The 14,844-nt window shown below is 38.4% G+C and overlaps 1 protein-coding gene across 5 annotated transcripts; it reads right to left on the bottom strand.

Moving 5' to 3' along the window:
* Window positions 1–4,252: 4,252 nt before the first annotated feature.
* On the bottom strand, window positions 4,253–14,779 carry LOC131318097 (O-fucosyltransferase 1-like). Of its 5 annotated transcripts, none has more exons than XR_009197493.1 (10): window positions 14,617–14,779; window positions 14,274–14,481; window positions 12,163–12,241; window positions 11,975–12,045; window positions 11,482–11,570; window positions 10,307–10,430; window positions 9,934–10,217; window positions 7,353–7,482; window positions 5,559–6,247; window positions 4,253–4,550 (listed from the first exon to the last, which is right to left on the bottom strand). XR_009197493.1 is itself a non-coding variant. In XM_058347904.1 (9 exons), exons 1-9 carry the CDS (start codon window positions 14,622–14,624, stop codon window positions 5,681–5,683), a joined length of 1,563 nt encoding a protein of 520 aa, XP_058203887.1. In that variant the 5' UTR covers window positions 14,625–14,779; the 3' UTR covers window positions 5,453–5,680. The 5 variants fall into 5 exon arrangements, 2 of the variants coding, with proteins under 2 accessions (XP_058203887.1, XP_058203889.1); XR_009197491.1 differs by having other exon boundaries at window positions 12,163–12,244; XR_009197492.1 differs by having other exon boundaries at window positions 4,253–4,567; window positions 12,163–12,244.
* Between the last annotated feature and the right edge of the window lie 65 nt (window positions 14,780–14,844).

The following is a 14,844-nucleotide window of genomic DNA, read 5'->3' on the forward strand; positions in this document are numbered from 1 at the left end:
GTTGGAAATTTAACCCAAGTGTCCACTAAAGAAATGTTACTTCTCTAGTACTCTATACAAGAACCAATGGACCTTGGGCCCACCCAGGTAACAATCATTCCCACAACACAAACTCTAATCTTCTGTAATACTAAAGGGCTAAAAAAAAAAAAAAAAAGCGAACTACACAAAACTCGTTCAACGCACGTAAAAACACCACAAATAACATTGTGACCAAACAATGGGATGTCCTTACCCATCTCCTGGTTATATAAGATGAGCTAAAATCACAATCTCAAATTGTCTGCTTTGACAATTCTCCCCTTCATGCTAATCGAACTCATTCAGCCATGAAAATTTTAGTATGTAGTTCAACAGTGTAGTATGAAGGCCCGACAATAATGAGTTTATAGCGTACCTTTCACCTTGAGGAAAAACAATAAAGAGTATGCGGCTCACTGAAAGACGCAGCCCCGTAAGTTAATTATTATTAACCCTTTTGCTTTTAAGTCTCCAATCGCATCTATCCGTCTCCATCTTAAGGTCTCATACCATAATCAATCCACTTTCATTTTTGCAGAATACTGTCTTTAGATTGTTGGAAATCCAGTCTTCAAAATGATTAAAGTGATGGGATCGTCTCTTCAAAATTTGGAAACGAAAGAAACCATTCGAGTCGAGTTAGAAGAACACTTTCCTAAAGACAGTATTTACCCCCACCAGAAGGTGTGCATCGGGTTACAGCAAATCTGCCTTTAAGATAAATCGAATCCGAACTCTAGGTTCTTTCTGTCTGCGTTTGCACAAACGAAGACAGACAGAATATCCGCTAAGCAAGTGTAAAAGAACCAATGACTGATACTCTATTTCGTGGAATAACAGAATATCAGTTTTCATTCTAGGAAGAGGGTGTACGGAGTGAGAGATATCCAAACTGGAATTTTCCAATCCACCGAATAACTATACAAACAACCTATTTATAGGAAAAGGTTGTATCTCTAGTAAACAACCATAAGGAATGGTCATGTCTTTTGAAGACACACTAGTTAGAAAATATCATACTTATTAGTAGGCACCCTTTAAACAATTAATTAGGAAGGATCATGCCTCTTGGAGGCACCCCATGTTTTACATAATTACATCATTTCCTAACAATCTTTTCCAAATGAACACATCACAATTCATTGGGTGTTACAACCATTTATATGAAGTCACAACTTATGTGAAAAGATATAGCAATCTTTCACAGAATTCTCACTCAGCACCTTTCCAAAAAATTCCAAACTAAAATCCAATTTTATTTTGAAAAACTCCAACAAGTTCAAGCTTGGCCTTCTTAAAAGAAAAAAAGTGGGCATCCCACCTATAAAAAACCAAAAAAGCTACTCGAAACTCGGAGAGCCACCAAAGGAAACTTTTTCCTTTTGCCTTTAGTCCATTCAAATTGGAAACGGATTCAACTCCTTTCTCTTTTTCTGGTACTTCGGAAATTCGATTCAACTTCGACGTTTGCTTTAGAGAGAGACTTCTGGTGGTGGGTTTCCATTCCCTGCTTTCCCATTCCTTTTTCTCTCTTTTTACGATCTCCTCTCCCTCTCTCCTACCTCTATGGTTTTGAGATGGTGGGAACAAGCTCTCTCACTCTTCCCACTAATTTTTGGACTCCGGAGACCCTAGTCTCGAGTTTAAAGTTGGATTCTGGCTCTTGAATCAGGCCGGTTTTTCAACTAAAGTACTTTCTCACCTTCCAGTTAGAACGTGGCGTACAACTACACAACAAATCCACCATGCATCGTCCTTGAAAAGCAAATTACTACAGGTATCTCAAAAGCTCTCAATTAAGAGAGTCAAATAAGTAACAGTGAAGGAAACTAAGAGAGAACCTTTTTAATCATCAACTCATTTTCCTACCAGATCTTACTTATGGCACATGGAAACTTAGACTGAACTTTGGGAAAAGTCACCGATCAGTGCACCGATCAGTGACGGAGACAAGAAAATCGTATCACCGGTTCAGTGGTTTCCAGTTTTGAAATCATCAGAAACACGACGCCCCAAACACGACCAATACATGGTTATCGTTATTTGTCTGAATCATTTTGCCTTTATTTAATACTAATGGCAAGTATAGCGATGGTCACTTAAAGTGAGCCCATTGAATGATTATTATACGAGGGATGTGCGGGCTTTTTGAAGTGTAAGGTCTCGTTCCGCAACGTGAAATAAGAACTTATTTTTTAAGAAGGCAATTTCAAACTCAAAAATGATAAATTTATTGAAATCTAAAAATATGCAATATGAATCTTGTTTAAAAGATCTCAATGAGATCTTTAATACGGTGCAAAAAAATTAAAAAATTATTTTTCATTTGCATTATTTTTTAGTTTGAAAATATGAAATAAGTACTTATTTTTTAAGAATGTGTTCTGAAACGGGCCCTAAGTCTCACGAAAGCAAGAAATGAATTTATTATGGGAGCAAATCCATCTAATACAAAGGGTAATAAGTCAAAAACGGACAACCAAATTGAGCCCAAGGAATAATTACTCTCAGACTGATGTACAGATCATTTGGGACGCAAATCTCATAAAAAATAGTAATAAATAAGTTCATAAAAGTTATGGGAGCAAGTCCATCTAATATAAGGAAGACTTAAATATTTATTCTCAAACCTCATCCCACGTAAGAATTTATTCCGGTCATTATGAATAGTTATGTTTTTATCATTTCATATGGTGAATTATTTATCTTACCCTTTTAATAATATATTCATATATGTTTTATTAAATTGACATCCTAAATTAGTAGGATTCAATCATTTTTTAATTTAGTAGGATTCAACCATTTTCTAATTTAGTGGGATTCGTAATAATCAAATTTCACAGATTTACATTCGAAAACCATATTTATTTTTTCATTTATACCACGTATTATCATGAAACATTTTGGAACATAGTGGATTGACCATATTTTTATTTTTTGCAGAATTATCATAAAAAATATTTCAAAACATATACAATATTCATACTGACTATGTTTTTCATGGTTAATTTGTCATGAAAACAATAAACCAAAATCATGATTTTTTGGCGGAACTTTAAAACCCATAACATTCCGGGAAAATAGCTCTTTTTGAAACATGGTGGATTGACCATGTTTTTATTTTTTGTAAAATAATCTTAAGAAATATTTTGGAACATACACAATATTCAAATTGACCGTGTTTTTCATGGTTAATTTATCATGAAAAACAATAAACCAAAATCATGATTTCTCGACAAAACTTGAAAACCTACAACATCCCGGGAAAAAACATGAATATAAAATGTTTTTTTCATGAATATACACCATGAAAAAATATGAACATACAATGTTTTATTTATGAAAACTCAACAAGATGAAAATACATCATGTTTGAAACAAAAAACACCATGAAACGATAGAGGTACAAAACTAAATGGAGCTAACCAGCACAGATGTCGAACACCACTCCAGATCTTCGACCGCTCTATTTGCGATGCTAAACCGTAGGTCTACACAAACTTAAAATCTAAGTACTGGATCGTAAACCTCTCTTCAAGACGAACCCGGCACACCCCACCTCGCTGGAACCAACGACGGCTCATCTCAATCTGCGGCATCTCCGCTCAGCTTCTCCGAATGGGCCTCTAGCATCTGCTTATTCCGTTGGGCTTGAGCCTGAATCCGATCGAAACAAGAATTGCATCTTCCCCATGACCCTGCCGCCACTGCCGATTCGTGTATCGCCGCTGCTAGCCATGATCTATTCGTTTCTTCAATCTGTCGTGGAGAAATTAGGCATGCAAAAATTTTAGATCCAAAGGCGTGGGTTGCTGTGTTCGGGGTGGGAGGCGTTAAATATGGGAGACGACGTGAATTACGGGATTTGGTTTCTAGGAGGCATTAAATATGGGAGATGTCGTGTATTTCTGGGACTTAAGTTCTTATAATTTCATCCCCAAATTCTTTACATACACAATCTGCACATATTGAACGGTTCGGATTATAAAAATTTGATCGGAAACTATAAGAGTGAGATTTGGAATGTTTTTTTAGGTATTTTTTTGGATGTCCCTTGAACCGCCCCGTGTATATATAAGGGTAGTTCTAGGATTATTTTAAAATAAGGATGAAATTATAACTGTCCAAAAAGTGCAAGATGAATACTTACGTGGGATGAGTTTTGAGGATGGATGCAAGTCTACCTAAATTGGGCTTATGGAATGATTACTCTCCAAGGCATGTACAGACCTTTAGGGGTGCAAGTCTCACAATAACAAGAAATATAAGTTCATAAAGTTGTGGGAGAAAGTCCATCTAACAGAGATGGATCTTTTTCTATTTAAGTTTATACTAGGATCAATAATTTACATAGAAACATGTTACAGACAAATATTGATACAGACAGAAATATCATTGCGGTCCCTGCATGCTTCAGGCGAATAAACAGATTGCCTTATCTCCGTTTATAAGAGTCCACCTACTCCACTCCCCCGTTAAGGTGAATCCAGCCATCCGAAAGACAATTGTGTCCGTACCGCCATGGAGAACTGAAAAACCAACGGACCTTTAATCAGAAGAGGGTAAACGTGAGATGGTTATACCCATAGCCATAGGTGATAGGGCGATACTACATGAAAACGAAATGGTCACAAACGTTCTTTTCCTTTTTGGTGGTAAGTTCTTGAGAGGATTGAGATCAAGAAAAATGGGCTCTATGCTCTGAAGATTCAGCGAAACTATAGGAATTTAGAGTGGGAACTCTAGTAAGTATGGATCAAAAGAAACGTCTGAGAGGCCATTTAGGGCGAACTAGATCAAACGAAATTCGGGCATAGGGGGAATCTTGGCATGCAACAGAAAGACACGATGTAACTATGTTCAGATGTCCGAATAGAACTATAAGAATCTGATATAAAATTTCTACAAACTAACAAAGAATGGCAGAACAAACGGGACTGTAGAAAGTTCTGATTCACAAGCAAGACAGCCCATTGTAGGACTTTTATCATAATCTGAAAGAATGACAAATGAACGCAGAGTGTACAACCAGTTAGATGCAGGCAAAGAATATGAGGAGATTATGGTAAACGGACAAGCGTTCCGGGAGATAATAAAGCATTGAACAAAGGTAGAATTTTTTTTGATTAGGGAGAGGTCAGTCACTGGAAAATTTCATGTAGAGAATCAAGTAATTTAATTTGCAAAGGAACGTACTACATAGAACATTATTCCTGCATTTTGTTCAATGGATGCACAACATGCAACCTGCTTTCGTAACTACGAAACTCTAGAAAGAGATTCATTATAAATTTATATTGAGAGCTTCTTGGTTTTCAGTTGCTTAAATTTTCTCTAGGTAAGCTAAAAACTCAAAAATCCTCCACAAGTGTCCAATTTACAGTTTTCTTCTGCTCCTTAATATCAAAGAATCTGCCTCATTTTCACTTAATTTTTCTTGACAAAAACTATGAATCATATATAAGTAAGGCAAAACGACAACAAACTATATTAGTTCAACTGCCAAATTAAATTACAAATTCCAATAAGATGAATACCTGAAAGAAGCCGATAAAAATAACTAAACCACTCCAGTCTCCAGTCTTGCATCACTGAGGGATTAGTATGACCACCATCACTATATTCAGAGTTGGATGTGATTAGTCATCAAGGTTTCTAGTTACTGTTCGTTTCTCTCCAATTTGCTCTCCAACACTTCCAGGACATCCCCAGGCGGACACTTGTCAGCTGGATTCTGTGGTGATGTTTGGCAGAAACACTCGGGCCAGGAGTTTGTATAAAAAGACTCGGGCGGGACCCGCTTGTGAGGCCCACCGAAATTTGTTCCAAGCATCACACGCCTAACAGCTTCTTCAAAACCAGCCATTTGCCCATTTTCCCGATTGATAAATATAGGAGCAAGGGCTTTTCTGTCAGGCCGGATCGTGGTGCGGAAACCGTAGTATAAACGGTGCCCTAGGAGGTTATTGGCAAAATTGCTTGGGCCATCATACGTTGGCATGAAAACATCGGAGAGGAGACAAACCATGTAATCCACAGCAGAGCCTAACAAACCCCGATTGTTCCCCACTAGGTCCTCACTGGGGTCCACTGTGCTGTGGTTCTCAAGGCGAGGGAACATAGAGCGAAAAGGTTTCATGAATCGCTCACCGCCAAATATCTCACCCGCTGCAAGGTATATCCTCGTGGAATTGTCAAACCCCATTGCACGTAATATGAGACCAACCTGCAGAAGCAAGAGGCAGAATAACACAACTTTGATCATGTGTGGCACTGTGTGTTGCATTGTGGGATCAATTGACCCCATACACCTTTAAAAATGAGAACATCTATGTATTTACCAATTCATATGGGATTCCTTATTTCACACTATTTAACAAACTTGTTAGCATGTACAATTAGCATATCGGTTTAGTCTAAACTTTTCTTGTATTTAAGTACAACCCAATTGTTTATCTCCGGGTTTGGAGTCAATATACTAAAGACACCAAAAATATTCAACTTAAGTAATAAGCATTAGTTTCGTCAAAAAGCGGAAACTAAATTAAACTAACAACTAAAGAGTTTTAGTTATATAAAATACATTAGTAGACATTGCCTTGATTTTATTTTTTGTCGAAATCACACTCGTCTATATCTAGGGGGAAGGAGACTTGGGGTATAAACCAACAATGCAACACTACCTCGCCTATGGCAAGGTTTGAACCCAAGACCTCCCTGTTGCGAGGGTCAAGGAAGTGCCATCTCAGCTAGAGCCCATTGACTAGGGGTACTTTCTTTTTTCCAATTGACCCCACTTGGAAAATATTATAAAGCCGCCGCTGATTCTATTTATAACATAAAAATTGCTTGTTGGCCCGTGAATAATTGGCACACGAGAATGGTTTCTTCAATGGGAACATGATAGATCTAGATACATGTCTCCAGCTCTCACGAACTAGTAAATGAGAGACTATATCCAAATTATCTGCACACAATGTTCATCTAAGTTTGGACCAGATCGTTAATGAACCAAGTGGTCCAAGCCAGCATCTTCTCAAGTGTGGAATGTGGAACATTCAAATATTCGATTTTACTTCAAGTTGTCCAATAGTGAAAATAAATTAGGCACCACGAAACGCTGCACCTCGTCAAACCAGTCTGGAGTATAACAGCATGAGTTTACATCTGAACAGTACGGCCACAAGAACCATTATACTACGTACTACATATGAAAAGAAAAGAAAATTACTTAACGTATATTACTTAACGTTGTGCAATCTACAAAGGCACTAATTCACAAGTTGACTGGAAGAAAATTAGGGAGAGGGTGACAAATAAGAAAATATTACCTCCTCTGGAGTTAATGGACATTTTCCAATGGCTCTTCTCTCACTATAAACAAGCTTCTTCTCCGCGAAATTTTCTTGCCGATATTTCTTCAATATACTTTGCTCCTTAGTTGTAAATATATCAAAGCACCTGCACAGATAATCTAATATTACACAGGATCCGCCAAAGATTATAATATCTCCATTTCAAAAATTCTAAGGAGAGTTCTAACTTCCATCGACGGTAGTTAAGTGTTACTAGAAGCTAATCCTATATAATAGGCATTGTCACGCAAGATCTTTCTCATAGGTGACAATGACATAACATTGATTCTAAGACAAGTAAAGAAGAGACTTACCCAGCCAACTCAAAGGTTAAAACCAAGGCTTAGACTCTAAAAGCCTTATCAAAGGAAGGCAGTTCGGGACTCAATTGTGGAAAAATTTCAGAAGAGATTAGCAGGATGGAAGTGTCAATATATTCCAAAAGGTGGTAGACTGACGCTTATGAAGACTACGCTTTTCAGCTTGCCTACATAATTTATTTCTCTTTTTGTTATTCTGGTTTCAGTAGCTAAGCGGCTAGAGAAGTTGCAAAGAGATTTCCTTTAGGGAGGTGTGGGGGAAGAGTTCAAGTATCATTTAGTCGATTGGGATACTGTGTGTGCTCCCATTAGAAAAGGAGGTTTGGGAGTGAGAAGGTTAAAAAATTTCAATCAAGCTTTAATGGGAAAATGGCTCTGGAGATTTGCATGCGAGAGAGAGATGGTGGAGGGTGGTTGTTGCAAAGTACGGTAGTGGGTGGGGAGGGTGGTCTTCAAGTAATGTGAGGTTGCCTTATGGGTGGCGCTTTGGAGGGGTATCATGAATGGATGGGAAGGTTTCGCCAATAATATTCACATGTCGGTTGGGGACGGGAGAAGGGTCAAGTTTTGGGACCACGTGTGGTGTGGGGATGTGACCTTGCGGGAGGCTTTTCCGAACATTTATCTTTTGGCGTGTGATAGGGACGCGACAGTAAGATTATCTTTTACTTTATGAGGAGGCAGTGGTTTGGGATATCCGGTTACGAAGGCGTGTTAACGATGGGGAGGAGGAAGAGTTGATGACTCTTTTTTCTAGAGTGTATGGTATGCAAGGGTTAGGAGCAGGGGATGATGAGTTGCGCTGGAAGTTGTAAAAATCAGGATCTTTTTAGGTAAAATCCTTTTGTCAAGCTTTATGAGGGATTGGTAACTCTGTACTTGGCAAGCGATTTGGAAGACATCGGCACCGTTGAAAGTGAGTTTTTTGGTTTGGTGTGCGGCACAAGGAAAGATTCTTACCATTGATAACCTGATCTGAAGGTGGAGAATCATTGTCAATTGGTGTTGTGTATGCAAGAGGGATGCAGAGATGGTAGATCATCTTTTAATCCATTGCCCGTTGGCTTGGGAGCTTTGGTCTGTGGTATTTTGCTGGTTTGGTTTAAAATGGGTTGTGTCTAGGAGTGTTATGGAACTCTTAATAGCTTGGAGGGGTGCTAGAGTGGGAAAGAGAAGGAATCATATTTGGGCTATGATTCCGCTTTGTTTGATGTGGACTATTTGGCGTGAGAGAAACTCAAGATGCTTTGAAGGCATAGAAAAGCCTTTATTTAAAATCAAAAGTTTTGTGGTTAGTAGTTTGTATAGTTGGGACAAGGGAGAATGTAATCCTTCCCTTGATCAATTTCTAGATTGGTTCGAATTGTTTATCTCACATAGAGGTGTATAGGGCCTTTTTGTCTATGGCCGTTTTTGTATGTGGGTGGCATTCCCTTAATGCCTTCTATTAATAAAATTATTTACTTACAAAAAAAGAAAAGAAAAGAAGGAAGACTCCATCTCTGAACAGTTTCTGAATAAGAACTGCAGAAAGTTCACTCGAAGAGTGTGTTTCTAACCAGCCCACTATGAACATCCGCTCAAGGCTTCTCAACATATCCATTCCACACAATATATCACATAGCCTTACAAGTTTAACATTTGAAATACACGACAGAAAGTAGGATACGCTGATGCTATCCCAAATCTAAACTAATAAAAGAAAATCTTAAGGACATCCTTTCTCGTTACTGATTACGAGTCACGACTAACTAGATTAGTAAGTTTCGAACATTGCCTTCACCCTTCAACTAGCAGATTGATATGATCACGTCACCTCACTCTTATTTGCGTGAAGTTCAGCTACCCAAATATAAAACAAGAACCAAAGCACATGGTGGCTATAAGGTATCTTTTTAGGATTTTAATGCATAAACTCCTACAGTATCACCAACACCAGGGGCCACATCTGAGTAGCGAATAATAGGCCTATAGTCTAATAATGCACCATCGAACTTTCATAATACTGAAACTTTTAAAAAAAAATTTGACACATGTTATCAATGTACCTTTGAGAACTTCCCATCCAAATCAATGAGATTAATGGAAATCGGCCCATATAGCCAACCAAATCTAGACTTATGTGATATGTCGAAAGGAGTTATTTTGGACTTCCTCTACCCATAACAGTCCCCCAGACATGTTAATCTAGCAGATATATTCAGTGTATCTGGGAAGATAATTTAAGTTAAACATACCCAGCAAATGCCAGCATATCCATCTCAAACCGAAGATGTATTGACATGAAGTGGCTTTCTGCACGAAGTTTGCTGACTATTGAATTACTTAACTTCATAATGTTGGGCTTAAATCTGAGCGCATGATAATTAACTCGGCATCTCAACCGCTGGTATTCAGGGTTATCAATCTCTTCTGCCAAGCGATGTGAAAAGGGAGTGAGGTAGATAGCAGTGTGTTCCTTCATCTTCTCAAGAGCTTCTGTTGTGTACCAACGGATTGGAGCATCTCTAGGGGGTCGAAGCTGAATTGAGAAGAAATTTCACATTGAACGGTCTGTTAGCAAAACAATGCAATGTGTGCTCAACTGGACATCAATAGGACTGGATTTACCTGATAAGCTTTAATCTTCTTGGTCTTCCCATTCTTCTGAACTTCAGGAATGCTCTCCACAATCCGCACGTCATACCTCAATGCCTTGATAAAGTGCTCAACATCGTAGATACCTTGGAAACCACTGAGGATAAGCATAAAAGCAACGATTGTATAGGTTATAACTTACAAGAATGAGTGCATCATAGAGTGGATCAGACAATACCAACTCCCATAAACGACGAGAGAATTTAATCTAATAACTTCATGAAACACTTTCCTATTTAAGCATCAAAGAAACATGCTCATAATGGCAGGCTATCGTATAAAAAATCAGAGTGGAATTGCTAGAAGCCTAGAAGTTCTACAGAGATCGTGGCTATTCTGCTGCTTTATGTTCAAATGAAACCGCTCAGAGGTGACAGAAACTCACATGAAACTAAAAACACTGGTGGTAAGGAAGAAGGGAGAAAAATGTGGGTTTGTTTACTGTAATTTGGATAAGATAAAGATAACAACCGTCCATTAGAAATTGCAACCCAAACAAAGAAAAAGAAAATAGGAACACAAATATATACCAAAATAGGTTTTTCCGAAAAAGTATAGGCGCATCTATGAGATTTCCAAGCCAATGCATTCCGATCATGAAAATCACGAAAAACGAAAAAGGGGGAAATCTGAAATTTCACATGGAACACGATTTTCTCATGTTTAAAAAGATATATTGCTGTCAATTGAAATGTTACTTTTATGTCTTCTACAAGTTGGAATACAACTGAATGGATTTTCTCTTGTTTTATTGGGTTCTATCAAGAGTAATCCCTTAATGAGTATTTCATAGGGTCTTCTATGGAGTCTTTATATTTCTAGAAATCAATTTTTTTTTCAAAAGAGGCATGACAATAGCACAAAAAATCTATGATAAAAAAGTCCTTGAAGAATAGAAGAACTATAGCAGCCTCTAAGTACCTGTGTAATCCATCTGAAAGTACATCCACAAGGAAACTCTAGACTTCTCTACGGCTACTAGAAACTCTAGACTTGTCCAAGAAAATTAGGATATACAGCATTTCATCCAAAAAAACCACTGACAAATCAATCATACTGCACAACAAAATGTTAAGCAATTGAAACAAGAGACACTCAGTCAGAGTTATTATCTAAAGAATAACATGCATTACAGCTGGAATAGATACCTGTCATCATGCCAGAAAGAGTTTGCGTCCAACTCCGGCAGCACAAGTGTAGCATTCATAATTCGGGCAGCAAGAACAGCATTACAGATCTACAGCATAGTGTATTTATTACTACTTTAATACATGTATGATAACTCCATATTAGATGCAGTAGATGGAATCAATAAAGACTATAAATCTGCTCGAAAATTACAAATGACTAGGGACGCGTATCTAATACAGAACAATGTTGAATTTGCCCAAATTTCATCTTTAAAGATTTGAATGACACATTCGCTAAGGGAAGAAAACCATGATATTTGAGTCTTTGACAATGGGTAAACAACTTCCCATTTCCAGCGGGAATTCCACACACAGGGAATTTGAATCAAGAAGGTGGTGCCACATATATTGCAGCCTAAATTGAATGGCACAACCCCAAAAACGCTCGTATGCGATAAATTAGAGCTTATGTGAGGACTGCTTTATATAGTTTGTGGCAAGGAATACAAACCGCCGTGCGTTGCTGATTCAGACCACCGTTACAACGAACACGTAGATAGCCATTGCTCTCTTTCGGAGGAGCTGCCACAACGAGGAAGGCAGAAATAGACATCAACAAATTGCAAAGAAAAAAAAAAGATTTCAGCATGATCCAAAAATCGTGTAAGCATATTGACCAGGACGTTTGAAATTCCTTACGCGGCCAATCAGATCGCGGAGCAGATGATGGCCGCCAACCACCAGATGCAGCAGTTCCCCATAGTGTCTCTAGATTGATCTGCTTTACAAGGTACAAATGAAGCAAAAGTAAGGAGTCTGTTTTGGACATGCTAGGTGTATCTAGCAAACCACCCAATCAAACTAGGAGAATTAGAGAGTGCATGGACAATGGATATGGTAAACTTCAGTTAACCCCTCTTGGTTTGGCCCACGTGCAAATTACCCCCTCTCATTTTGAAACCAACACATTAACCCCTATGGCCTATGGACCAAAGGGCACACTTGACTCCATTAAGGGAAGATAAAAACAACCATAATGCCCTTTTTACCTCCTTTCCCTCATTTTCTCTGACCTCTAACCTCTGTGAAAACGTGGAAGTATCCACCTAAGACACAATTAAACCGCACCCGACCACCACCATCAACAACAGCTCGTCCCTGCACCGTCCCTGATTTTGTCAAAGACCAGCACTAAATATACGAATATGTATATAAGGTCTGAAGTAATTTTACTGGCCAAGATTACATATATTTACAAATGCACAACTCCCATGATATTAGGTGGATGATGGCACAGCAACGTAAGAAGTTCGAGTTATGAAGTGCATTTTGCATCTCTGGTAGCATCATAAGCTAGCATTCCTCTGTTGGGAGAGTGGGCAAAGGTGGAGAAAATGACAACATAGGAGAAGATGTTCAGCAGGTGCTGAAGTTTACACCAAGGGGATGTTTCTAAAACTAGTAGCACAATCTATTTTTCTTAATCTTCTGCTACATAATTTATATCAAATACATCCCCCATGTTCATGTAGCATACAGATTCATATTTCACAATTAACAATCAGACCTGCAACTGATCGGGCTTGATAAACTGACCTCAGGTTGAGAGTAAGGTTTTTTATTGTTTTGTATAAAAAAGGTTGTTTATTGTTACTCTTAACTACTATAAGTCTATAATAGTTCACTTTTATTTTTTGCTAAGATAAAAGGGTGGAGGAGGTGACCAGGTGTAGCAGCCCTCCCTAGGGCGTAACCATAGGACTCTAGACCACCAAAGCACTTGGGAGTAAGCCATGAACCACTAGGCCACCACCCTTGGTTCACTTTTTCTTACTCTTCTAGTACCTAATCAAGATACAAAACATACCTAGTATCTCTATCATACAAAACCCAGATATCATTCCCTTTTCCCATCGAAACAGGAACATACATGGGCGAAATATCTGTTCAATCAAATCGTACATTTGAATACCTCCAACATTTGCGCGACTAATTAAAACCACAATTAATGGAGCTTGAGATCTGACATGGGATCGAGAAAATTTTTGTTCATTGTTACTCTTAAGTCTTATTAACTACTATACTAGTTCACTTTTTCTCACTCTTCTACTACATAGTCAAGATTCAAAACACACCTAGAATGAGTAGAATCAGTACTATACAAAAGTCAGAGATATCATGCTATTTTTCCCATTAACTCCGGAATATACTTCGGCAAAATATTTATTCAAGCAACATATATTCAACTCGAGCCAATGGCAAAGGGAGCATGTTCCCACAGGCGCATGTGCCCCTGGCGGCCCGCTGCAATCTTCTTTTTTTGTAAAACTTGAATTAATTTTCAAAATTTAAATGCACTTACCTGTCTGTTTTTAGATACTACATTTCCTTCTTTGAACAGTACCATATATTTTGTAACCCAAGGGAAACGTTCTTTAGGCATAAGTACAATAATGAAGGCTTGTTTCCTCATTATTTATTCATTATTCTTTTTAAAATGAGTCAATTTATTCCTTTTTCGAAGCGTCCCATTGAGAAGTTTAAAAAAAACCATTGTTGAAGCTAAATATACAAAAAAAAGTAAGCTAAATATGATTTTTGTCTTCAAAAAGTAAATAAATACAGTAAACAATACAAACCAAACGGGCATATTTGTTATGTTCTTATTTTGAGTGCAAATTTTCTTGAAATTGTGCGTAATAAGTGCCCCGCTAATGTCGATTTCTGGCTATGCCCCCAAAGTCTCCTACATTTTCGCAGTTACAACGATAAAATCAAAAACCACAACTGATGGAGCTCGAGAAACTGACTTTCGATCGAAAGAAAGAATGCTGATTGTTGCTGTTGTTACTCTTAACGGTGAGCAACAACGAGACGGTGCAAATCACTAGGACGATCACCGCAACCGACAGCTTCCCAAACAGGCCCTTGACACCTCCGCTGAGCGTCTGCTTCAGCTGGTTCCGATGGTGCCCCACGAATCCCCCTCTCTTGCCAAGCGTCGATCCGTCGCCAATCCTGCAGGTTGAGCGTGGATCCAAAGTAATTATAGAAAACGACATGCATATAACCATAATATATATATGTCTATATACGCATATGCGCGCGCGCACACACAGAGGGAGAGAGAGAGAGAGATGAGTTATGGTGTACCTTCTCATTTCGAGTGAAAGTTTAGATCCAGATTTTTGCGTCGGATAGTGATGAAGCAGTAGTTGAGTAGTTCTAGAGGCTGTCACGGCGGAAACGTGGATGCGTGTTTTTTAGGGAATGGGGATGTCACGGCGGAAACGTAGATGCGTGTTTTTTAGGGAATGGGGATGCTACCATTACCAACAACCCCAAATGGGTGCCGAATGGTCGATTGGGCAGTTTATCTCA

The sequence above is a fragment of the Rhododendron vialii genome, chromosome 2a (assembly GCF_030253575.1).
Source record: "Rhododendron vialii isolate Sample 1 chromosome 2a, ASM3025357v1".
NCBI lineage: Eukaryota > Viridiplantae > Streptophyta > Magnoliopsida > Ericales > Ericaceae > Rhododendron > Rhododendron vialii.

Coding starts and splice junctions, on each gene's coding strand:
- LOC131318097 (XM_058347904.1), bottom strand. Junction 12,245..14,273: donor ATTCTTTCTTTCGATCGAAA/GTCAGTTTCTCG, acceptor TACCTTGTAAAG/CAGATCAATCTAGAGACACT. Junction 6,248..7,352: donor GTCCATTAACTCCAGAGGAG/GTAATATTTTCT, acceptor TTGCTTCTGCAG/GTTGGTCTCATATTACGTGC.